Raw genomic sequence first — 26,645 nt, 5'->3', positions numbered from 1 at the left:
TACAAAAAGCTTAAGCAAAGCAGCAGTCAGGAAGGTTGGGTTTGGAAGAATCCACACTGGGTTCACGAGATGTCATGCCTTATTAGATCACCAAAATAAGCTGTTATTGTCTTCAGTTTGTTATTGAGAAAATTTTGCTCTATTTCAACTTCGCCTCCTGGTCCTGCTAAAGAAGCCACCTGAAAAATAAAGAACAAGAAGCAAATCAATCAATGCACAGGAGAAGAGCCAAAACCCCAAACCTTTTATTCACATGAAATACCACATAAAACACATCTTTGCTGTGTTAATACTAGTGACAATGTTCCTGGGCACCTAATGCCTTTGGTCCTCTTTCCATGTCTCGTTTTACTTACAGAAGTGGTTTGTGGCTAAAAAATCACCCTCGCCCCAAGCCATGAAAATAAGAGGACTACAGAACTAAAGATAAATACCTACTGCTTCTCACACTGCGCTGAGGTGAGAGATGCTAGACTGCAGTTTGCAGGGTACTTGCTGTTGACACACAGTTGTGGCAAAAAATCAAGCTTTTTGGAAACCTGTGCTTTGCAGGTGTCAAAATCCCAAGTTTGGGGGGAAGAATAAAACCAAATCCTGGAATTAGGAGGAAGCATGAAGGTTGCAGTGAAAAGTGTGTGTGTGTGAGGAATAACCCAAACACAACCAACCCCAAACAGGCGGGGAAGCTCATAAACGACAGCTGCAGTACTTTGTTGTTGCTATTGCAAAGCTGTTGTGAGCATTGGAGTCTTACAGAGTGTTGAGGGCAAGGCTGCAGGCAGCTGAGTAACTGCCAGCAGGGAGAGCTCATCAGGCAGTGCTGGTCCCAACTCTCGTGTTTACGATCACTGGAGTGAGAATTTCACCGTTCATGCTCTGCTGACCGAGGCCGGTGCACACCTTTAATGCTTCATGATTACAGACAGACAGCATTCTGCAGCGGACTTTGCCTTTTGGACCGGAGCATGTAATACTCTCTCCTCTCCTGTTCCTACTCGTGACGCTTCAGTACAACCCCTTTGAGGCATTGACAGCCATACAGGCTGCCAATGTGTCACCAGGGCAGGCTGCACAGACAGAAGGAAGAGAACACTACTAAAACTGAGCAGTGACTGCTTTACCATCACAGACCCCAAGGACCTGTGTTGCAGTGGGGTCCCTGCTCCCCAGCCAGTTCTGCTCTGTGCTGCTGTTTTCTCTGCCTGCTGTAGGAAAACTATTTCTATATTCCCCATGCAGGGAAACTTCCTGGGCAGACAAAGCAATCAAGGTCTAAAAGGCTGCAGCAGATTGTAACTGATCTTTAAACCAAGAAGTCTGTGATGGTAGCAGCTGGAACTTAAAAAAGCTGCATTATTAACAAATCTGAACTCCTTTGAGATTTGACTCTGTAGTGCAGATTTAAATATAAACATGCTGAACTTCCTCTATTTTAGTGTAAGTAAAATACCAGCCTACCATCGTGAAGAAATAACAGATTTATCTAAATTATACTTCAAACCTTTATTGACTAGCCCCAAAAATTACCCCTCATCTAAATCAAGCATTTACTTTTCTGTTTTGTTTGGGTTCTTTTTTCCTCCCTTTTCATTCTTTTGTTTCTGCAGACAAAAACGAAAGCGTGAGTGGTTTTTTCATCCTTCAATTCAACTGTTACAGGAAAAAATATCCATGTTCTTGTTAAAGAGGAACCTGCTAATTAAGTAAAAAAGCAGAGGCAGGCTGACTTATAAATAGCACAAGAATGTGAAATTGGCAAGTGATCAGGAATGTTAATTTTACAACTTATCTTTTCTTACTTGAAATCCAAAAAGCAGTTAACATTGTGGGGCAACACGTGGGGTTTTTTTTTTGAAGACATTAAGTTTGCAGTTTTAATTTATTGTGAACAAAAGCTGGAATGTCCCTTCTAGAAAGCATTAAAGGCTTTGCATTTTATAGCTAAAGTTGTTTAAGTATTCTAAAATATTAATTGGATCAGTCAATTTAATACAAGAACATTGAGATTACTGTCTTGAAGTTACGTACTCCCGCTTTCAGGGCACAACTTGTATCAGTAGCACATCTAAGTATGACTAATGCATTGAAATCTCAATAGACACAAGCATTTACTAAACATTTCTCTTAGAAGGCCATGTAGAGCAAAATCCTTCATCAGTAACACAGGCAAGTAACACAGCAGTACACTGCTCCTCTGCGGAGGGGTGGCATCCACTGAGGACACCTGAGAACTACATACGCTGTCCCTAAGTGTTAAATCCAGGATAACTAAGACTAATTTCAAACAACTACTAGAAGTATTTGATAAACCCAAAGGTGACAAAAATCTAAACAAACACATGGGTGTAAGCCCCGCAGGGGTGGATCCGGCTCTGCACACTCAACACCCCCATAATTCAGGGGAGAGAAACGCGAATCCTCTGTGACAATGCTTATTTGTGAATTGCTGGAGGCTGCAGATTTGATTATGCAGGAGTTGCCAAATTTTCCTTGGAAGGGCGCAGTCAACGCTGATGGCGTAATGAGTGAAAACTGTCACACACTGAGCTTCAGAAAGGTAACAGCTTGGCAGAGGGATGCCCTCTAAAAATAACAGCAGGTTGAGGAATGATGCTTTGAGAAAAGCAAAGGTGCTCACCTATTTTCAGAAATACCAACACGTATCTCCTGGTTTTGCAGTGAACTACAATGGTGAATAGAGAAAGGCTTCTTAATTTCTTTTAAAAAACAGACTAGTCCAAAATTTGGTTATTTTGTATTTTCCTGATGGCAACTCTCGCATCCTGGTTTGATTGTTAGCCCAAAGTCATGTACTCAAGCAGGCAGATATTGCCTCCTTTGCTGTGCGGTGTTATTTCTACAGGTGCCACACTTCTCCACAGGCAAAGGCAAAGGATGCAGCTTCAGTTAAGGCCTCCCTGCATCCATCTCACCTTGATGCTTCATCCTTCAGTTCAGAAACTGCTGATGGAAATAGTCCACAGCTACAGACACAGCCGCAGAGCATTAAGAATGCAGCCAGCAAATTTGGTCTCACATTTAAAATAGGAAATATCAGAAAAGAAATATGAAAAGAGAGAGGACCACGGAAGATTACTTTGGGAGGACAAGCTGCTTAAGGTGCAAACTTGCCTTATATTGGTCAGGTGTATTTTTGATCTCAAAAGTTTTCCTGCTGGCCTCACAGGCTCTTTTCTATCACATTGAATTTCCTTCAGTAAAGTAACTTCCTAGCTGTTCCAGCCACCAACTAAGATAATTGTGGATAAAAAGCTTATCATTATTTACTCTTCTGGGCTTGAGAAAAACAAGCTTTTTTTTTTGTGTATGAAAAACAATAAACCAAAGTGTTCTCATGTAGCATTCTTCAGAATGTGCAGGTCTGCAGGTGAATTCTGCCACTGCCATGGTGGTGCTGCCACCCTCTGACAGACCAGAAAATATTTACTTATTTATTTATTAAACTTGAAGTAGACAAATTACAATTCAGTATTCAAGTGCTATGAGATTTAGGAAAATTGAAGTCCAGAAGTGCCACTCAGCCTCGGTGTAAGCTGGGATGTCTTCTGGCTTAGTCTTTTACCAAGGACAGGGAACAGATGCGAGTTTAAATCAGGCTGCTTAAAAGCTGCCATTATGAACATGATAGTCACAGCTGAAGTGTACACAATTATGTTCACTTAGAAATGAGCAGCCTGCAAAACACATCAACCCAGAGCAGACCTGCCAACCCTCCTACTACCCAAGCATTTTAAAAATACAATAAAATTAATGTGAGTTCATCTCCTGGCCACTCACTCTCTGCTTTGCACATTGTTATTATTTACTCCTAAACCAGATAAGACATTGCTTGGCAGGTCCCATTTGGCTAGGTCTCCAGTCTAAAATCATAGCTAAATGAATGGGCCCAGTGGCAGTTCTGCTAGTCAGCCTGTCATTAAATGTCTTAATTCAGAGAGGTTATCATATACTCATTTATTAAACTGACCTCTCTGGTATGATTTTCTGTTCTCCGAATGACACCTGACAGAATTAAAATAAATGGGTTTTACCCATCTTCACACCCCCTTCACTGACCAGTCATTTGTAACAACTGGACTTCCAAAACTGGAAACACAGCAAACATTTTCCCATATAGGCAACAGACTTGAAGACAGAACAAGTCTTCAGTGTCTAACTCTAGATTCTCTCAAAATGGATGGCAAATATGAGGTGGGAATAAAGACAAGAAACTAAGAAAAGTACCTGCATGATGTGTAGTCTTTGCCTGATTATCAAGGTCAAGAGCACTTTGCTTAATTCTGGGCTCAGGAAGTCACTCTATACACTTGACAAGGAACAAAAGGTAACTAGTATCTTCTGGCAGTATTTGGAATATAAACCAGGTCTGACACACCAACATTTAGGACAGCAAAAGCTCCAACAACAGTGAAATTTCACTAAATTAGGCATAGCTATCACAGACAACAAAAAAAATCCTACCTCCGAATCTCCAAAACCCCCCGGAATTTACCCAATTTATAAAGTTTTGCATCAGTCATCAAATTTTCAAGTAGTAAAGATGCACACAAAGTTTTCAATACAGAAACAGGATGGCTTTTCTAACTCAAAAAAGATATCTCTCAAACTGAATAATAATCAGGCATTTTACTCTCAGAATCATCTTCAATTAGCAAAGTCACTTGCATCCTGTTTTAAGAGTAGACCGATATTCTTCTAACAGATTTGCTTGCTCTGCTATAAAAGTCATAAAGATTGAAATGTTAGCTGAAAATTATCCTGCTGTTCTGACAGACTAATATGCAACCCAAAATCAATACTGTATGCTCAAGATATTAAATATGCAACGTTTCCAGCAGCTTAAAATCAGACAGACTTAAAGATAACCCCATGCTAAGTAGACACATGTGTAAGATTGTCTTTTTGCTAAAAGAGAAAAATGTTTTTCTGAATTAAGCCACCCTCTGTAAATTTGTACAATGTGACTGTCTGCAAAGAACGGTGAAGCACTTTAGGATAATCACTAAGGCACAATACGGTACGTGGGCAGTTAACCGTTCACGGTCAGGATAAGTAACGCCAGATTCCTCATTGCTGGTTCGCTGCTCCCTCTCGAGGCAGAAGTACAGAAGTTCACTTCTTTTCCACCCCAAGAGAATTTTGTATGGAATTCAAAGAACCCCATCTCTCTCTACAAGACAAACCCTACACAGAAAAGGCCAAGCCTGAAGACATAATAAGCACTGTTTTTTAGAATAAAACCATGTAGGACAAGGTTGGATGTCTTGTCTACCAATGAGGCAACGAACCACAAGTCCTCTGACACAGCTAGGTCAAGGTCAGCTGCCACCTGCTTTCACACCAGCAGTAGGATCCCTATTCTGTGAGTTATCTAACTGTAAAAAGAACATATTTTCCACTAAATTTGCACCACTTTAACTAAAGGTTAAACAGTATTTTTATTGTAAGGTTGCTTCGTCTAACTGGCTGGGCATTTTTTCCATTTCTGCCCAAGATCCACTGTCAGACAAGCAAATTTGCACTGAAGCAGTGGCTTACAGTCAGTATAAACATCTTCACAGAGGTTTGCAATGGCAATTAAGTTAGCTTCTAAATCAGTTTTAATTGACAAAGCACACGACCATAGCTTGGTTTTAGGTTCAAGCCAATCAATTAAAGACTAGAGGCAGAGCACTTAAGTCTTAACAACTACCACCTTACAAATTAAGTATGTCACACCAGCTATCCTAGGAGCTAAGCAACGTCTGAAAGCCTTACATATGTGTACAAGCAGAGAGTTCATTTCTGAGGACACAGAAGAGACAAATCTTACATTCCTCAGCTACATTATCACAAATCAAACTTAGGTTTTTAACTTTCCATTTAAATCTGAGGCATCAGATAATTTGTTCAATAAATATTGCTTTATCCAAGTTATTCACTTTCCAGGTATTAATCTCCTGCAAAATAATTTTAAGATTTACTTCATCAAGCTTTTTTAGGCCCCTCGAGTTTATGGACTACATTCACAAACCAAGCAACAACACTACACCCTAGCAGTTGTGTCCATAGGCCTTTGCCAAAGTCAGCTGTTGCAGCAGAAGTACCCTGTACAGTCCATGAAAAAAGTACAATGGATGAGAACTGTGGGCAAAACCATGAGCAGACTGAGAAAACAACTGACTACACTAACCACTAAGGAACTCTGATGATAAATCTTCTTTTCTGGAGATTCACAATCCTGGAAGTGTAGTGGCAGTAACTTCAGAAACTTACAGTCAGAGATGAAGGCAGTCAAACCCACAACTATGGACCAGACTATCCACTAAAGTCATGTTTGACTTATCTCTGTTCACACAGGATCAAGACTACATTTCCCTAAACAGTGGGCTAGATTCACATTCTCTTTCCCCACTCAGATCATCAACCTATAAGTTTTTGTCCTTACGTTGGCATAATCTCTAGAGATAACAGATGATTTCTCTTCCTGAGAGTAGTCCATAGCATGGACGACTGAACTGAACCCAGGCCTTCAACCATGTGCTGTTAACAACTAAGCCATAACTACAAGGCTGTTTTTGAGCAACAGCAATTACTCTTCAGATATTTGTATAAAGGCATACCTGTGGACGTATATTAAGGAACATTTAGAGCACAACAAAAGCATTCAGAGCCAATCAGACCAAGATACAGAGGTGGTAAGACACCTAACCCAACCACACAGAAGTGCCAAGCTCTTCTACAGGAATAGGCACAGGCCTGTGGGTAATACTCTTAGATGTGCATGTGAGAACCTAAGTGAAATGTAGATACCTTTGCCCATTAACAAATCCAGTAAAAAAATGCTCACGAGCACAGCAGAAACCTGTAAAGTCATTCTTCATTGTGGGAATGGAACATTTGATAAAATGCAGCGGTTAGAAGTTGAAACTAGAGAAACCCTGCCTAGAATTAAGGTCCCTATTCAAAGATTCATAAGCTACTTTGGCTTTTCACCAGTCTGAAAACAAAACACAACTGAATTATCACCTGCCATTCAAATGGTACTGAGCATAGCATGGGCTCATGGTATGCTAACGCTTAGGTCATGTGAAATTCAGCCTGTTTCTCAAGCCAGCTGCTCGTTAACAATGATTCTGCAAGCCACCAAGTGGCTGGAGACACCGCCTGCTTGAAGTCAGACACAGCTGTTGGGAAGGCAGGAAATAACCCTGCAAGTTCTGTGGCATGTTACAGGTGAGAAGAACATAGAATCATAGAATAGTTAGGGTTGGAAAGGACCTTAAGATCATCTAGTTCCAACCCCCTGCCATGGGCAGGGACACCACACACTAAACCATGTCACCCAAGGCCTCATCCAACCTGGCCTTGAACACCACCAAGGATGGAGCATTCACAGCCTCCCTGGGCAACCCATTCCAGTGCCTCACAACCCTCTCAGTAAAGAATTTCTTCCTTAGATCCAATCTAAACTTCCCCTCTTTGGAAACAGCTACAAAACGTAATTAACGGAAAGTACACAGAGGGAACTAAACCAGACACTCAGTGGCATTGCAACAGTCATCTAATTACTTTTTTAAAAGTCTGAACCAAAAATGCCTAATACAAAAAAAAAGAAAGCAAAACCAAACCCCACACCAGTGAAACAAATTGTGCGTTTATCAAGTCAGTGAGGCATCTAACTATCTAATCACTGCAATGCAAACAGCTCATACGGAACCACACTTTGTCTGGACAGCATCACTACCACCTCTGGTGGCATGACAATTGTCTCCGATCTACTGATCAGCGATAGTAGGGATTACAGGCTGTGCAGTGATTTCCTACAACTCCTTCAGAAACTGAAAGCCACGAAAGTTTAGGACTCAGGAGCTTATCAGATAGTAAGAGCTGGTTAAAAGGTTAAACTATCCTTTTACGTTTTTTTAATTTGTTTTTTATAATGATGTATCTGTCTGACATTCAAGAACCCTACTCACTTTGGATCTTCTATGAGAACCTCCAATCTGTTGTTCTATGAAGGAACAGTATCAAAACCATGGAAATAATCTACTACTCCCATTTCTAAATATATCAAAAGTACTGCAAACACAGAAATAACTCAAGGTTTGAACTTAAAACGAAGACAAAACCCCAACACATGCAGCTAAACAGACTTTAAATTCTTACATAAGTTTGTGCTTATAATAGGTATTAAGCCAGCTGAGCTTTTTTAAATTACCAAGCCCTTATCCAGTAACACACCTGGTCAATATCAGCATTCCGAGGTAGAAAGTACACAATATTATTGGTGATCTTCTTGGAGAGCCTGAAAATTTCAAATGTAGAAGCCAGTAAAGGAAAAACCAAGAACATGGAAGGAGAAGTTGTTTTATATTCATTCATATTAAAAGTACGTTCTAAACACAGTTATTATGCAATTAAATTATAGCTAGCCTTCTGGGTATGTCTTAGTTACTCTTCTGAAATGCAGAAACCCGTATTGTCTAAATGCAGAAAACCTGTTTCATCATTATTGCCCTCGAAAACAGAAAAAAAGCTAACCTCACTTTTAAAGTTAACTGAGCTATAGATGTATTTGAGAAATCTGAATGTAGTTTATAGCTAGTACATTGGTTTGATATTTTTTTCTAATCCGTTTCATGGAATATCTGTCACACATACCTACAAAGAGTTTCTTATCCTTACAAACATGGCTACATTTTAGACAGCTACATTCAGGGAACAGCTAAGATTATTTTTTTGGGAAAAGCCCACCACACTTCATATTTGATGAAACTATTATGCTAATACCTTTCCAGATGAATGAGTACTCAATACCACTGTTAGTAAGTCTGGAATTTTATACATTAATTGAAAGGGTTAATATTTTGCTTGCAACCTTCTGTGATTTCCCAAGTCAGGCACTATGATTGAGAAGTTTGAGTGAGATGTAAAATAAGATACACTTTTCATAAATCAATTAAAAAGTGGTATTAATGACAAAGTTATAGATCATGTGACTAATTATTACCTATATATACATACCACATGGCTATTTGATTACTTTAGGGTATTTTAATAAAATAATATAAAAGAGTTAAAACTGCTGAATTAATGCTTTAAGTTAAGAAACTACTACAATTCGTTAAGCGATTTTTTCCGTTTAAGAACTCTTCATGGCTTTTTTAAAATAAAAACTTATAATAAAAATATTAAATTTTAGGTGGTCAGTCACAGAATCATAGAATAGCTTGGGTTGGAGGGGACCTTCAAATGTCATCGATTCCAACCCCCAGTCGTATAGCTCAGGTTAGGCCAGGACTAAACAAATGCAGCACATCTGAGACTTCAGCTGCTGGTCAAATCATTTCCAGTCAGGTAACCACATGTGCAAAGCCCATGTCAAGAGAGGGAGGTGAAGAAAGAGGAAACTGCTCATAAACAACTAAAAATCACCCCAGCATGTAACTCTGGAAGGATATCCATCTGGGCAAATCATCGTCTTGATATTGAAGATTTCAGCCGTGGCGTAGTCAGGCCCTCCCCAGGGTGGGCTGAGGAACACAACATCTGCTTTCAGGTCAGCAGCCAGCACCATGAAGTCTCCACACACAAATTCTATCTGATCTGCCACGCCATATACCTCAGCATTGTTGCGTGCAAGATTGAGCTTCTCAGGATCAATATCAATAGCAATCACTGCAAACCAAAGAGAGCAAACACAAAGGTTAACTTGAGCTGCTAATGTCAAGTGACCACCAAAAGGATGTTTTCACAAGAAAGGTGTTCCCGTGCAGCCACCAGATACAAGTCATGTCTATAACCTACTATTGTGCAGTGAGTGACTACTCCAGCTTTGTTGGTCAAAGCAACAGCTCCGTAGAAGGGAAGGACCTGCCCTTGCGTGGCAGCAGCAGAAGTTCCACCAAGAGCACAACTGCTGCATTTACAAAACAACAAGGGAAGTCACACAGCAAAGACTGGGAAAGCTCAGCTGCCGTTGCAAAGCTGGGAAGCTTTAGCTTTTGGCTGTCATACATCTACTAACATGACAATCCCCCATCTCAGCTCAAGTAGTAGACAAGTTGTCCACTTTGTCTTAGGCTGTTTGCCTAAGAGAGGAAGTCCTCCTTGCTTCAATCTTTGCAGGAGCCTGACAATGGCGTCAATTAGAAACTTACTCTTCCCCTTTGTTGAACATTTATCTGTGGCAGGTAACATTGTACTGAAAATTGAGTTAAAAAACCCCAAACAACACAGCACAAGAGAGGTGATACAAGGGCAGTGCATAATCACAGAAATAAAAATTTGGCCAGGAAATACGAAAAGTGAAATTTGGAAAATATTTATAGAATGGATCATAGCCTACCAAATTGAATGCAGTAGAAACTGCCATTTGTCTTGCTCAGAAATTACTCAGAAGCATTAAATGAGCTGATTTTTTCCCTGGAGTGTTTGATGAGTATTAAGTAGTCAGTGTTTTTACAGAAGCACTCTCAATCTTTCACAGCAATTTCATTAGCTGGCAACAGGAACTTAGACTAAAACTAAGTTGTTATTATCAGTTTTCTGTATTTGCTTCTGCTGCACCCGCACATGATCCCATTCAAGTGTTTTAAGCACTACTCTCACGTAACCTGTTTTTGGGTACACAGACTTGGTGTAATGATTGGGAAAAGCAGCAGCTTTGTGGCATCTCTGCAGTCAGCACTGCAAACAGAACTCAGCCTTTACCAGCAATCTTCAGAGCATCTGACAGACTAGTTACTATGACATGTAAAAATAACTTTGACTAGTACCACACAAACCCAACTCTGACTTAAAATAGAAAAGCAGTTTTATCAGTCCTTTTTAAAAACAGGAAGCTCATATTGTAAGTCTGATGAAAAAAAAAGCTTCTGTTGCTTTGGAAGCACCGAAAAAAAGGATTAAAAAGCAGTGAACAAAGTGCATACCCAAATTTTTAGGGAAAAAGAGTGAAGAAACAAAATAAGGTGCTACATAAAACATCTGCTTACCTCTTTTTGAGGTCAGTGCAAACTGAATAGCATTTCCTCCAACCCCACAGAATGCATCCACTATGATATCGCAGTTGAACGACTGACTAACCCGGATGGCAATATGCTCAGCTATTTTCTCAGGAGTAACAGAAAACCAGCCCTCTGCAAAGGAAAGGAAGAAGTGCATTTTAATTTCTTATTCCAAGGTCACCTAAATTCAAAACAAACAAACAACACACACAACTGAAGGTTTAGTGTTAATCCCAACAATTTTGGCTTAGCGCATTCAACCAGGAAATACAGGCTTTGAAGATGATAAACTCAGGCCAGTCCAGCAATTTGCTAAGCAAACAAAGTCTCACTGAACCAAACAGATATGCCCAAATCTCAGTAAATGCTTTGTTGAACGTGGTGCTGAGGATCCTGGCTTATCAAGGACAAGTCCACTGAGACAGCTACAAAAAGCTTCATACAGCACGACTATGTTCTATAACAAATAAACCCAGATATGTATCCTCTCTTACCCAATTGTATTTTCTTTACAGCAATGTCTGGTCTGCCAAATAATCTACATATTTATGTGAGAGAGCATTAGAAGTGAAAGGCTTACAAACCCAACATACCCCAGATACAAAGAAGCAGTGATCCTAATCCTTTTTTACCTAAAAATTTATGATTTGGAAGTGGTTTCCATGTAAACATGGAAAAAAGTAACTTTGAAAGCGACTACTGAAAGTCAGAACAAAACTAGGTCCATCAGCATATTTGGAAGTTTCACAAAATTATTTTATAAAATATAGAAATAGAAAAATGTCATCAAGTTTCTGAAAAAGACCAAGCAAAATTTGGGTACAGCATGACTGGCAAACATGAGGACTAATGCAAACAGGGGTGTCTCAAGCTAGAAGCTCTACTGGAGTCCAAGACTTCTGTTCACCTGCCTGCTGGGGGACACATGCAAACACAGACTCAGTAACACTCCTCATATAAGAAAATCAGTACAAACTGCGAGAAGTGCCACAGGTTTGGATATATCTTATATCACTAAACACACTTTGTACTAAGCACACCTCTGTCCAGTTTAATTCCCTCGTCAAACCGAGAGAACAGCCGGTAGCGTTGTGCCCAGTACTTGATGAGCTCCGGATCAGCAGCAATCTCGGCAGGCATAGCTCCCAATGCAATTTTGTTCCTTCTTCTCTTTTTCTTCTCCTTCTTCTTTGTGATAGTTTTTTCATCTACATCTGGAAGACACTGCAAAAGTTAACAGTCACTGTTCTTGTAGGCTAGGAATGTAATCTGTAGGTAGGTGAGAGCTAAGATGCAAGATGCTCAGGTTTAACAACACTGTTAAATGTCCTTCTCTGCTGTTTGCCAGATTATGCAGATTAGTGTTTTAAACTAAAAAAAAGCATCCTCTATTTCAAGGGAATGGGGTTACCTGGGAGGTATCAGTCACAGTCCTAAATAACACTTCAGGTGAAGAGCCTTAACAGGATAGCCATCATCTTCAACTGATGGCAATAAACTACATAGCGAGCAAACAAGTGAATCAGAGACAAATTTAATGCCCTTGTATAAATAAGGAATAAGAACCAATCTAGATGAGAGCTTTCAAGTAGAACTCTAACATAATCAAATTACTGTAGGAAGGATTAAACTATATGCAGAAACCTGATAAGCCTGTTTTCCTTTGTTTACAGTGTTTAATAGAAAAGTTTGTAACACAAGTTTCCTCCCCCCCAAAAATAATTTCAACAACACATACTCCCCAAAGCTCAGCAATGTGCACTGAGAACCCCAAACCTCATGGTCTGTGCGTCTACATGGAGTTAATAATCTTCCTTACAGGGAAAAAAAGGTGTGAATTGAAACCTGTTAGATTGCGTCTAGGATCAACCATGACTCTTCATCTATAAAGAAATACTGCCAATATTGAAGACACTTCCACTAGCACAGCTCTCAATCAACCTCATTAACCCTTGGACTTAATGAGTTTCTTTGAATAAACAGAATAAACAAATCCCGAACTACACCAATGTGCAGTAAGGCAGTACTAAGTCCATTGCCAACTCATTTCCAGTTTGTAGGAAACTGATGTACCTTGGCTGACGTTCTCTGTCTCTGCGCAGAGATAATTGGGAATATCCAAGGAGACTAGCTGCCGCCTCTCCTGCCTCCCCGCACCCTGGCCACTGGAGGCGCTTGCTGCCGCCTCCTGCGCTTCCTCCTCAAGGTAACCCCTTTCAGGTTCCGTGGGGGACACACTGGAAGACGGTGGCTTTTGGTTTTCAGCACTCAGCGTTGCAGTCTGTGCAGCAGTAGTGCCTTCCTGATCCTCCGAGTCGCTGCTCACGGACAATGCCTCCGCTTTGCCCTGAGTTAAGGCTGCCTGGGATGTGGCTTCCGCTCCGGGTTTATTAACCCGCTTTAGGAACATTTCTACCTGCAATTGTCAAATATCAGAGATGATTGGATGGTGTTGTTAACCAGTTATCAAGAGCACAGCTTAAGCGTTACAGTTCAAAAGCACCTGCCATGCAGGAACTCTCTGCCATATATATTTTGAGAAAAAGTAAAATATCAAAACATTCAGGAAGTCACCAACTGAGCTCCCTTTTTACACCATTTGGAAACAAGTTATCTTTGGAAACTAGATACCAGCTATTTGCAAAAGGGAAACTCCATAAAAATTGACTGATAACATATGTCCTAGTTTCGGCTGGGATAGAGTTAATTCTCTTCCTAGTAGCTGGTTCCGTGCTGTGTTTTGGCTTTAGTCTGAGAACAATGGTGATAACACACTGATGTTTTAGTTGCTGCTCAGTAGCACTTATCCTGATCAATGACTTCTCAGTCTCTCATGCTCTGCCAGTCAGGAGGGACACTGGAAGCCAGGGGGGAGCAGAGACAGAACACTTGACCCAAGCCAGCCAAAGGGGTATTCCATACCACAGCACGTCATGACCAGTGTATAAACTGGAGGAAGTTGGCTGGGAGGGATCAATCACTGCTCTGGGATGGGCTAGGCATTGGTCAGTGGCTGGTGAGCAACTGTACCGTGCATCAGTTGTGTCTTCTGAACTTTTATTTCTTCTTTTTTTGTTATTATAACTATTATTGTTATTATTTCTTTTATCATTTTATTATTGTTTCAATTATTAAACTGTTCTTATCTCGACCTGTGGGTTTTACATTCTTCCAATGCTCCTCTCCATCCTGTCTGGGTTTAAATCATTCTCAAGTAATATCTGAAATATAGTCAGACTTGCCACAGCACAGGTGACCAAGACTACTACTTTTTAGTTCACGACCTTTTCTTGAATCTGCAGTCATAGAAGCTGTACTCTGACTTTTAGGTTAGCATCAACAGGTGAAATTACCTTCATACATTATCTTCATCCTCATCTGCAAGATGTACCAAATGGTGCATGTGCTGAAGGGTTCTGTTGCACAGCAGACATTCCCACATCACATACTAACCAACGTGCAGACACTAGTCTATACTCTTCAAGGGCATTCGCAGGTGCTCACTTTTGTATTACAGTTACTCTGAGTGGCCCTAGACCTGGGGCAGTTCCTTACCAGAAAGTCTGAGGAAATGTATAACTTCTTTTCCTTCACACAATTAAAGTTGCCCTAGAACGATGCTGGCCTCAGGTATAAGATGGCAACGGCTGGGCTTTTCTTTTGATCAAAAATCATAGCAGTGGGACTGGAGTTCTGAGGTAACAGATTTTAAAGGGGCTTAACTCAGAAAAAACTACAGTGAACAATTTTTTTCTATTTATTACTAATTTCTGAGATAAAAATAATGAAGCATAAAGTTATAGTTTAAAATAAATGCAGGTAGTGGTATAAGCAAAGATGTCGATAAAAATTACTAAGAACACAGCATTACATAAATCACACTAACCTATATAAACATTTTTCTCTCCCTGCTGAAATGCCAGCACTAACAAATGCCCTACATGCCTTTTAAAATCAGAGATACTGCTAGTACTATAGAAACCTACACACATCTCCAAAGGAATGATGCACCCAGATGTTAGGAATGACTTTCACATAACTTCACCATTAAGCTCAAAATCCCCTTGACAGATTGCCAAGAATACACCAATATACTAACGGAGCAGATAAATCTATGAATTACAGCAACTCTAAAAATTAAACCTACCTTCTTCAAAGTTTTATTTTTTTTGCAAGACATTTCAGATTCCTCTGTAAAGAAAATGTGTGTGTTTTTACTCTTCTTTGGTTTACGCATATCCAAGAATTTGGACTTGAGTTTTGCTTTTTTCTCCAAGTACTGCACACTTCGGTGGGTGAAATCTGGAATTCCACCATACCTGAAATAGAAAACCACAAACCCCCTGTTAGTTGGTTAATTTCCAACCTGGAAGTTTTAACATGAATGTTGACATCTACAGAAAACGATTTAAATTATGGCTTTATGAGATACTTTTTCCACTCTTAAAATAAAATATATGTCACCGAATGCAGCTGCAAAACAATGTACCTTCATGAAAACTTTTACGTATTTTTATTTGAAAATATTTATCCAACTTGATTTTGGGTTGTTTAGGGTTTTTTTTTTATTCTTATGTGTATATACACACACACACACACACAGAGATATATGGAACTTTGACAGAAATTATTTTCCAGACCAGCCTAAAGAATAGGAAATGAAAAAATGTCTTTGATTACTAGAACAAAACAACTCTTTAGTGGTGGCAAAGAAATGTCCAAAATAGCTACTTCTGCCTCCTGGCAAATGTAATTAAATAAAAAGGGCAATTCACTTAAAATAATTTTTATAAAGTAGAACAAAGATTGTCAACTACAAAACACACTCCTCTGAAACATATACATATATTTATTATATATATACTATATATATATAGTATATATATACAGCCACAACCTAAACAACTTCTATCTCACAGAAGCGCTCGACCTAAGCTACAGTCTACCTATGCCCTATGATGTTACTTCTACAGCACTGACCACCCTATCTTTAGGTCGTACCACTAGAAAAGAAATTTCATTGGTCAGCACCCTGGCAACATTTTATTAGTATAGAAACATTTTAGTAGTATAAAGCAACCTGATTCCAACATGAAACACCTATAAATTATGATCTAAACCCACAGGACTCCAACTGAGAGGACCATTCATTGTCAGAGCCTTTAAGCTCTAATGTAAGTAGCTGACTGGACATCTAGCATTTACACAACTGCAAGTATCTTGCGAGTCACACTTCTGTTTCAAAACACTTTGCTTGGTCTTTTATTAGTCTCTACCTTTCCATCTCTCTCTAGCCAAAGAATGACAGTTTTATTAAGAGCAGAGACTAACTTTGGGAATATCTTCAAAAGCTTTACAAAATGGAAATGGAGATGAATGGTCTATTTCAGTAATAACAAGAAAGCTGACTTGCTATGAAGAAACCCCGAGTTCCTCCTAAGCAATTACTTTTGTCCTGTGCCGCACTTAAAACCCAAAGCAGAACAGGTTTTCTCAGGATCTTCCACTGGGTTCTCATCCACATCCAGTTCATGGCTAGGAAAAAATGCAGATGACAAAGTCAGTCTCTATTGGAAACACTCTAATTTTACAGATATACCACTAAAACTCACGTATTGAAAACATTTAAATGTGGGCTTCAGTATGTTCTTCCACACACTGCTGAAACCAAGCAAGGCAGGTAATACCAGCCTATTCATATGCATGGGCACATACTTCTTGCAGGGTTTCTGTTTGGATTTTTTTTACCCAATTCAAGGCACGTATGTCCTTCCATTGGGGTTATAACATTCCAACTATTCCAAATGACTTCTTAAAATATTTAATATCAAGCCTACAGGGAACTGGAACTGGTGAAGACAGTGTTACTCATTTCCAAATGGCCTTCAGCATCTACTATTAATGCTACGTCAACAGCCAAATATTAGAATGAAACCGAAGCTACATGATTAGCAGATAGCAATTCCATCCATGCCTTCACCTTTGAGTTTGTAGAGTTATTAGAGAGGAAGAACCATCTCATCATCTTTGAGGCTATAAATTTCTAGAGAATTAAAAAGACTGTAACAAGGCAGAGATTGGCTATTTTATGATTGCCATAGCACTGAGCATTTTACTGGCAGCATAAAATATAGTTGAACAATACAGATTATTTACTATCGTTCTTGTATTGTCTACCCAAATTAGACCTAGGTAAGCAAGTTGTCCTATTCAATTTAACAATCTCGTATATTTCAGCGACACAAGAATAGTACCATCACCTTCCAGTCACCGAGGCCATATATTGCTTTCATAAAGCAACAGAAGAGAAGAAATATCCACTGCTTGTTACCAGGTAAAGTGATAAGCAATGATGGAAGACTCTTGTTCTGCACTGAAGTTTTAACCCCCAGTCTCAATCAAACAAATAGTTACTATAAATTAGACGGCTTCTGGACTTGGACTTCTTGAAATAAATTCATCTACATTTCATGACTTGCCTTCTCTTGACTTTGACATGTCTGCATTCAGGAGGCTCTTCATCCTCATCTTCATCTCGGTCACAATGCAGCAACTGTTCTTTGTCATTAGAGTTTGAACTATATGACCCCTGCAAACCTAAAGACAGGTCAAGATTATACTTTCCTTTTGCCTAAATTAATTCCTTATCTCCCTGTCCCCAAAGTATATCTGCAGCTACAATTAGGTTGTCGTACATACCTGAATCTGACAATGAGGCACAAGTGCCAAACACATATATCTTTACCTGTCTCTGCTTGAGGGACAACATACCAATACAAGCTTCCAGTATCAGTTACACTGCAGAGTTAATAAACTTAAGTAAGACCAACTTCAAATTATCCCAAGCTCTCCAAGAAAAATGCTTACAAGGTACAAATTCAAAATGGTTTCTTCCCTGGGCATATATTTTGTTTTCATTTTATTAACTATGCAAAGATATGCACATACATCTAATGAGAGGATTCCAGAACTTCTCTTGTTTTCTGTTGGAAAGCAGATTTTCCTTTCACCTCTCCGGCTCTGACTCTACTGTAGGATCCAGATGGGACCACACCTGCTTCTTCCTTCCTTAGAAGGTCACTAGAAGCAGAGTTAAGAGTTCCCACCAAACTGAACTCCCAAGCTGCTGGCGCTTAAGTCATGTGCTTCATCCCTCCTCTTAGTAGGAGAAACCATTCAAAAGTCAGGAAAGATGTTACACTGCTGCTTACAGCAAACACTAGCAGGAAGAACTGGCAGGCAAATGAGATGGGGCTCTCCCTTCTTTGAACAACCTGGCCTAGTGGAAGGTATCCCTGACTGTGGCAGGGGAGTTGGAACTAAATGATGTTTAAAGTCTTTTCCAACCCAAACAATTCTATGATTCTAAGAAAAACATCTCCAGCTCAGTCTTCGTACCTCCCTCACAGACTCTCTCCCAGTGGTGTAAGGCACAGCCACTGGCTTTCACCATAATACCAGCTACAAATACTAGCTCACTGCCTAATTGATAACTTAATGCTGGAAAGGACCTCTGGAAGACATTTGATCCATACCAACATGTTACACCAAAACAAGAGTTTATTTACCAATATGGCATTTCTTAGACAGAAGGCAAAAATCCTTCCAACCCCAGAACTGCAGAGCTACTTTTTTTCTCTGAAAAAGCTGTTCTTCAAATTTGTCAGAGTCATGAGAACAAAACCTGAGTTTTCATTCATTTTAGACTATCAGTTAGAAAAGACAAATCATCTGAATGACACAGCTGAATGAATTACAATACTAATACTAAGATAAATAAATATGCACTAGCAGTGCTGTCTCAACACTTTAAGTAGCACATCTGAAGATTTATGAAGCACATGTTCTATAAAAACGACTTCTGGCTGAAGAATGCATTCAACATACAGGTTAGAGAGGATCACCCAGAAAAGCAGAGGAAAGAAAAAGGAATTAAGTATGCAGTCATTCCACAAAATACTTGATTAACTTTTTAAAAATGGCATAATGCAGACAGGCCCTTATTTCTTATATATAACCACATAAAGAAACTCTGGTAAAATCAGTTTTAGCTGGTTCTGTATTACCTGATTGCTTAATACTTTTATTTTCACAAGATGCACTCCTTTTCCTGGTTCCTCCATCACAGGGCTCTTCCTGGCTTTCACTGTCAGATGAATTATGCTCTTGAGGACCTTGGTGGAAAGCTGTGCTACACTGCTCCACTTCCTTCAAATTCAGGTTTAAATTACAAATCCCAGAGATTATTTCATTGTGAGGCTCAACACTTGAAGGGAGTGTTTCTTCACTTCTGGTGTTAGAGGTAGAAAGCTCCAAGCTCAGCACTTCACTGTGTTCAGTTCCTGGGCTAACCAAGTCCATTACCGTCTCCTGGGTAACCCCATCAGCTTCCACGCTGCCCCTGTGTAAGCTCTCAGTAGTCCATCCTTGGCTTGTCCAGTACTGAAACTGTTCCCAGTAATACCAGTACAGTTCGCCATAATGCCGCTCCCATTCTTCCCTTGTATCTGGACTATTCCAAGGCTCAGAGGCTGTGGTGGTCTCAGATGATGAGACCTCTTGATGCTTCTCCAACCAACTTTGCCAAAGAAGGGCCTCTCCATATTCACTCCAGTACTTCTCCCATTTTTCTTGAAGTTCACTGGGTAAAGTCTCATTTGCAAGACTTTCTGAACTTTCACAGTTCCCTTCACTTAAAACCTGAGGTTTGTTGCTTTTCTCACACTGCTCCGTAGCTAGGGCCAGCTCATGAGAAATGGACTGGATATGATCACCACAAACTTGATTCTGGCATTCCTGCCCCATTTTACCTTCATGTTTTTGCTGTAACTCCTTTTTTTTCTTTTTCTTTTTCATAATCTTCAAGTTATTTCTCTTTCTATAACTTTCTGTTGCCTAAAATATAATGGAAAAAATGCTTAGAAGTCCACAATGTTTATATAGTCTTTTCTTGTCCTCTCTCCAAGCACATTTCTGTTGCAATCCTCCCTCTTACTGCAACCCTTCTATTAAGCTTTCTCCCCACAAAAGGTTGTGGGGTTTATGAGTCTGACAGGGCCCTGCTGCATGACCTTGGCTGACATTTCTGTGGAAGTTGTGAGAAAGAGCTGTGACAAAGTGTACAGAAAGATAACACAAAAGAAAGGCAGGATCACAGACAGAAGTGGAGCTGCTGAGAGGGAAATCATTAGTAGCTCAAGGATTCAGAAGGAGAGACATCAACATGAAACACTATAAAGTCCTAAAGGGAGGCTGGTCAGGAACCGAAGGGCCACTGGGTTGAGCTCAACAATAAAACAGTATCTCAGTAACATCAAAGAGCTTTTTAAGGGGGCCGTGGATACTGACCCTTACTGTCGTCAGGTATCTGCCTGGCCAGCGAACACTGTTCAGATGTCTTATTAGGGTAGTGAACATATAATGCTCAGCTTAATAAAACGTTACCCATTGCTATATTTGGGTGTTTTAAAAAAAAAAAAATAAAAGCATCACTATATACTCATAAGCTCTGTAAATCCTGCAGCTGCATCTCTGTGTGTCTGAAGACACTGACCCAAAGAAGGGTGTAATATTCTTCCCATCCCATACTGATCTCCAAGTTGGCTAACAGAAAGACAAAGGAACAGCCTCCTCTCCAAACAGGTGGCCCCTTCATTTGTGCAATACACCCATTTCACTTGTTACAAAAACTCAGGCTCCTACAGCTGTCTAGTGGACAGAAACCTGCTATTGAAAGGAAATGCTAAGGGAACATACTGGTTTCATCAACAACTCTACTTATATAAAGAAGATAAAAACATCCAAGAAAAGCAAGTTTTTCAATCAGATGAATCTGTTGTTTTGTTGTTTTTTGTTTTTGTTTTTTTTTTTCCACAAACTGCCAAATTAAATTTGGAAGGGAAAAAGGTGGTGGTGATGAGGGTCTACAACCTACATGGGCAAAAGCCTGCAAATATACAGCTATTACTCCAAATGTCCCATCAGCTGCAATACCTGCTTTTGCTGCATTGACAAATCCATAAAGTGGACTGTAAGAAGTCAGGTTCATAGAGCTGGCATTAAACTCTCATCCACATCCCTCATAATGCCATGTTAATACATACAGTGCAAATCAGGTCAGAACATGTGAAAATATACACTCAGATCGGAATGGACTAGTTGTCCTGATGTAGATCATCAACATTACCACGCCTGTTCTAAACTAGCTCTCTCTAGTAGCAAGAGTAGTATAGAAATGGAAGCATGAGGCACAGCTTGACCCTGTTTAGTCAAACTGGCAGGTGGATTTTACAAACCACGGACCACAGTGCTGTATGTTGGTACAAGTACATGAGGCAGACAGCTCAAAGGCAGCTCACATCACTTCTGTGAACTGCAGTCCCCAAATAACTGAGAGTAGACATGCCTCTATGTCTGGAAACACAAAGTAAACAGAACAAATAAAGTAAATAAGGATTTACCACAATGTCTCTGTGGGCTGACTGACCACCAAACTGAAGAGGCAATCCCATGCTCTTCATAAGCTCAGCCTCCGAGTCTAGTTCAACTTCTTCCAGGTCCAGAGCATGATTAGTATCCACCTTCAATGTGGATACATTGGGACAACGGTTCTCCTCAGATGGTTGTTCATCTCCTAGTGAGAAATTATATTAAGATATAATATAATATATAAATCTGGTTCTGATAACTTAATGCCTACAAAAAAAAAAACAAACCAGTAGAATTGCCTCTTAAGCTTCCTTTCCCATTTAAAACTTTCCTCATAAATTACCTTCATTTCTGCCTAAATATCAGTAGGTAGCCAAAACACTGTACTGGGCCTGGCTGGGATGGAGCTAGCTTTCTTCATAGCAGCCTCTATGGGTGCTTTGTTTGGGATTTGCGGCTAAAACAGTGAGGGCAGCACAACCATGTTTTGACTATTACTGAGCAGTGATTGCACAGGCTTGCACAGCCTTATAACCTTCTTTTTTCCACAGTGAGTATGCTAGGGTGGGCAAGAGATCAGAAGGGGATACAGGTAGGACTTCTGGCACAAACTAGCTGAACAGATAGTCCATACCATCTAATGTGATGGGCAGTAATAAAAACTGGGTGCTTGGGGTCAATCCACCACATTCACCTCAATAACATGCAGAGCAAACTCCAATGATGCCCAGCAAACAACACAAAAATCAGTATTATGAAAAGAAATTCTTTACAGGAGTTCTTTCAGCACATATCACAGCAAACCTGAAATCCAAGACATTGCCGTGTCTGTTATAACACTTTCAAAGCCAAACTAACAAAGATAGTATGATTTTACAAAAGTGTAACGTGTGAACTATAGAATTTAATTAACTCAGAAGTAACTGATCAGCTACTGAATCACTGCTTGCACATCTATCAAATTTTTAAGCAACATCATATGAATATAAAATGACAAATACCACTGAGAAAGTAGGAATTGGATATTGATGGAAACCATGAAACACAAAACATCTCAACAAATTGATAAAACTGAAACATCTCAGAATTTTTTTGTCATGATACATTTACTGCCAAGTTATCACACAGCACAATACCCTTTCAGTTTTAAATGATTACTCTCACCACAATTCACTCATATATGCACAAAACCAAGGTTTGCATTCTCCTTCTTTACTCCTCCCACATTGCGTACATTTAATCTGTGCTATTAATTATCAGTCTCTATGGATATTCCTTAATGTTTAGATTTCTTCCTTTCAAATTAAGATATTATATGATGCTGAAGCTAGCATGACAGAAAAGGCAAAAACAGATACCAAAAGTACTATTTTCCAATTGGAGCAAAGGAATAGTGTTAAAATTGCCAGAGCATGCATCATGATTGTTCCTAAAATACAAGCATGCCAAGGGAGAGGCTTACTCTTCTTGTCCTCCTCACTTGATTCTCATGTAAATATACATCATATTTCTCCCCATCAGTGCTACTACTTCTTCTCTGCTTCTGGCCCATCAGATTAACCTGCAATAGCTAATATCCTAGACTGGGGTAGAGGCAGCAGGATCTGCAGACACTCCATTATATAACCAATTTTGAGTTAGTTGAAGTTACGATTTAAGAGCTGGTTGGGGACCTGTCAACTAATCTGCTCCACGCAGCAGATGGAGGTTATGTGAGGTAGTAAGTCTGTCTGGGCGGGAATAAGCATCACACCTGGTTTGACACAAACTTGAGATTACGGTATTTTAAAAGCTATGCAAGTACGAAGACATTATTCACATCTATCCCCATACAAAAGTCCTGAAGAATAAGCCAGAAATAAGAACGTAAGTAGCCACAGATAACTCACTTTAAGTATGACTGCACATTGTATCACACAGATTTTGTTACCTTACCTGTACTGTCACTGTCATCTTTGACATAAAATCCTTTTAATCCCAGTTTATACAATTTTCGATCTCTGCAAAAATGAAGACAGACATTGATGCAGAGGGTCATCCTTAAAACTTTATTGTTTTACAGTAAAAACAATAATTCAGTGGAAATAAATTCCACAAGGATGTGGTAAAGCCCCCATTGCTGGAGGTTGCAAGATGTGGCTGGACAGGGTGCTAAATAACCTCCTCTAGGCTCCCTTTCCCAGGAAAGGCTGGACCAGATGACTCTTCCCTGTCCCTTCCCACCTGGGCTGCCCAATGAGTCCAAACACATGGAACAAAGTAAAACCTTAAAAAGGCAACACTTGAAAGCCTGATGGGAAATCCTACACAAAAGATGTTCTGGAAATGCTGTTCTATGCAACACCGGAATTACATTTCAGGCGCACAAAAGCTTCTGCCTAAGCAGCACTTAATGTCTCCAGCCCCAAACAGCAACTATTTGAGACATCACCCAACGCTGAAAGCGCGTCATCTCCGCAAATGCCGCCGTAACACCGAGTGTGTTTGACAGCAAAAGCCCCGGTAGCAGCCTCAGCCTCTTCCCTATCACGCACCGATGACGGACGCCCGCGAGCAGCATTTCCCACCCCGCGCTGGGAAACCCGGCCCTCCATCTGACTCGGGTGGGCTCCGGGTCCCTCCGCACCCCTTTGGGGAAGCGATAACGGGACGGAAGCACCCGGCGGCGGGAGGGAGGTAGGAGGGGGGAACGCTCGTGGCGAGCACCGCACAGCCGCGGCCCCCGCCAAGCACACAGCACGGCCCAGGAGGAAGCGGGCTCCGACCGAAGAGACCGCTACTACGCGCCGGGCCGCGTTCGCGCCGGCAAGAGCTCCCCGCGGGAACCAGCGTTTGGGTACATCACCCCCAGATAAACACAACTTATAGGGACCTTTTTGCCCATGGCCACGGCAGCACGACCCTTCTCCGCACCTCCCCAGCGCGAACCTGCCCCGGACACGGCGGTACCGCCCGTCCGGTGCCGCTACTCACTCGACGAAGGCGCGGGAGCACAGGCAGAGGATGCTGCAGGCGGGGCCGGCCCGCAACAACAGCTCCGCCACCAGCCGCCCGCGCGGGTCCTGCACCATGCCTGCGGGAAGAACCACGCCGCGGAAACAGCCCGCCGCTGCCTTCCGCCGGAACTGCCGGGAGCGCCGAGCCCGCCCCGAGTCCGCTCGGCTGGGGCCGACGGGGCGAGCCGAGCCGAGCCGAGCCGCGCCGCCTGGCGGGGGGCGCCCGCCGGGGTGTCTGCTGGCGGGACAGGCGCTGGACCCGAATGGGTATTGCAGAGTAGCTGGGGTTCTGAGGGCGCGAGTTGTGGGTGCCTGTGTAAGTCACTTCCAGTAACACCCTACGAGGAGTATGTGCATCTTAGGCTGGGGAGAAAGGAAGAGAGGAAAGGACATGGCAACAAAAATCTGCAACGAAAGATGTCATAGGAAAAATCTGGCTGAACAGGGAGTGGGAAACAGGTCCGGAAAACCTGAGCAAAGTGTGTTGGAGTAGTGGCTGGAGCAGAAGTAACAGGAGACATGAAAATGAGAAGAGAATGGGGACAGGGCAGACAGAAGGGTGTGAAGTGAAGACAAAGGGGAAGGTGCAATGTTGAGCAGACCACAGGATGCTGCCCTGTAGAATTAGATTGTATTCTCTGCTGCAGAGACCTAAAGTACACAAAGTTTGAGAGATTTCTCAAACTCTGAAATCTAAGTAACTTAATCTAATTGATCTAATCTATCTAAGCAGAGTGGAACACCAAGCAATGCAGTGTTCTGCTCTACTTAGGTTATTCAGAGTTTATGTGTAAAATGCATGGAATTCAGGTCTCTGAAAAACTTTAGACAGCCTTCCTAGACATCACTGGGATGGGAGTTTTCAGATAATAATTATGGACTTTGTTATGTCTTCTTCTCACCACATCATCTTCCTGCCTCCTGGGCACTGGGAGACCATTAGAAAGAAGTGTACCATACATGCCTGTCCTGCTTTTAAACCCTCTGCAAGGTTTTTTCTTTTGGCAAGCTGGAATACTGGGCTTTATGTTAGCTACATTCAACACACGATGTGCTGTGTGTTGCTGTGCTGTCGTATTCTATTTACATCAGTATATTTTGGCTAACAAGGCCATACAGCCTCATGAGGATGCAAGATGTCCTCAGGATTTGTAGGTTGTTTCATGTAGGAAATATGCAAAGAGGAGTTTGGAGGCAGAAGGAGTGACCGTTCAGGTGACAGTAGCACAACTATCATCCAACAACAAATTCTATCCACTTACAAAAAAAAAAATATCTAAAATATAATTGTACCCTGAGTCATGCATCATCTCACATCTGATATAACCAAAAATGATAAATGCCAGCATTAGTCAGGACTTGTGTATATCTGTCGCTCCCAGTGATTAAATACGTTAGAAATACAGGGAAAGATTACACCAGTTCTAGCACTCGTATGGGTATAACTGCCATTAGGATGCTACATCGCTTCCATGTTTCAAAACTGAACGTGCAGTAAAATAAAAATCTTTCAACGCAATTTTTTAGCAACAATTGTGAATTGCAAAGTTATCTTGAGAATTCTTACACTCTTTTTTTTAAGGAAACAATACTACATTTCAAGTGAAATGCAGAGAACACTTCTGTGTAAGAACAAGATGGCTGTTCTTTTATAATACCCAAGCCCAATATCCTGCGGCCAACAGCAGGTAAGGCTAGACACATGTTGGGAATGCTTCCTAATACTTTTCCATTCCCCAGCCATACGCAGCTGATGACACATTGTGTTTCCGCCTGTTTAGCAAGACATTAGTGCATTAGTGGTCCATGCTTTCTCTGGACCCATCACCTAACAGTGAATTGCACAGGTCTATCAGCTGTTGCATGAGAAGCCACCTTTGCCATTTCCATGACCATGGCTTCTCCCAGCTTCAGGTGATGCTTCCGTTATTGGAAAAATAAGTGAGCAATTGAACCATACTCAGATACTCTGCTGCAGGATTTTACAGGTGTCAGTCATATTCCTTATAATCTCTCTCTTTTTCCCTGTATATTCAATGTCACTTTTCTGTGAGCCAGTCTATACTTCCGTTTTAACTTGTTACTCTTTTCTGACTTTTTTCTTGTTGTAAAATATCAAAAGGTACAATGCCGCCTTTGGACTATGACTGCACTGATAGGTTTCACCCAAGCAAGCCAGTGCACTTGGAGTGTGATTTTTAGCAGACAT

At 40.9% G+C, this 26,645-nt stretch overlaps 1 protein-coding gene across 1 annotated transcript; it reads right to left on the bottom strand.

Moving 5' to 3' along the window:
- Positions 1 to 62: 62 nt before the first annotated feature.
- Positions 63 to 24,511, bottom strand: TGS1 (trimethylguanosine synthase 1; the record flags this gene model as incomplete). Its single annotated transcript, XM_080610397.1, is given in 13 exon segments — positions 63 to 179; positions 8,245 to 8,307; positions 9,431 to 9,681; positions 11,001 to 11,144; positions 12,053 to 12,226; positions 13,086 to 13,428; positions 15,160 to 15,331; positions 16,461 to 16,547; positions 17,492 to 17,609; positions 19,079 to 19,907; positions 21,473 to 21,645; positions 23,376 to 23,440; positions 24,414 to 24,511. Coding segments are annotated over 13 exon segments (2,634 nt in total).
- Between the last annotated feature and the right edge of the window lie 2,134 nt (positions 24,512 to 26,645).

Source organism: Psittacula echo (assembly GCF_963264785.1).
Source record: "Psittacula echo genome assembly, chromosome: 2".
Lineage (NCBI taxonomy): Eukaryota > Metazoa > Chordata > Aves > Psittaciformes > Psittacidae > Psittacula > Psittacula echo.
The sequence above is the reverse complement of the archived record's forward strand: the minus strand, read 5'-3'. Positions and strand labels throughout refer to the sequence as shown.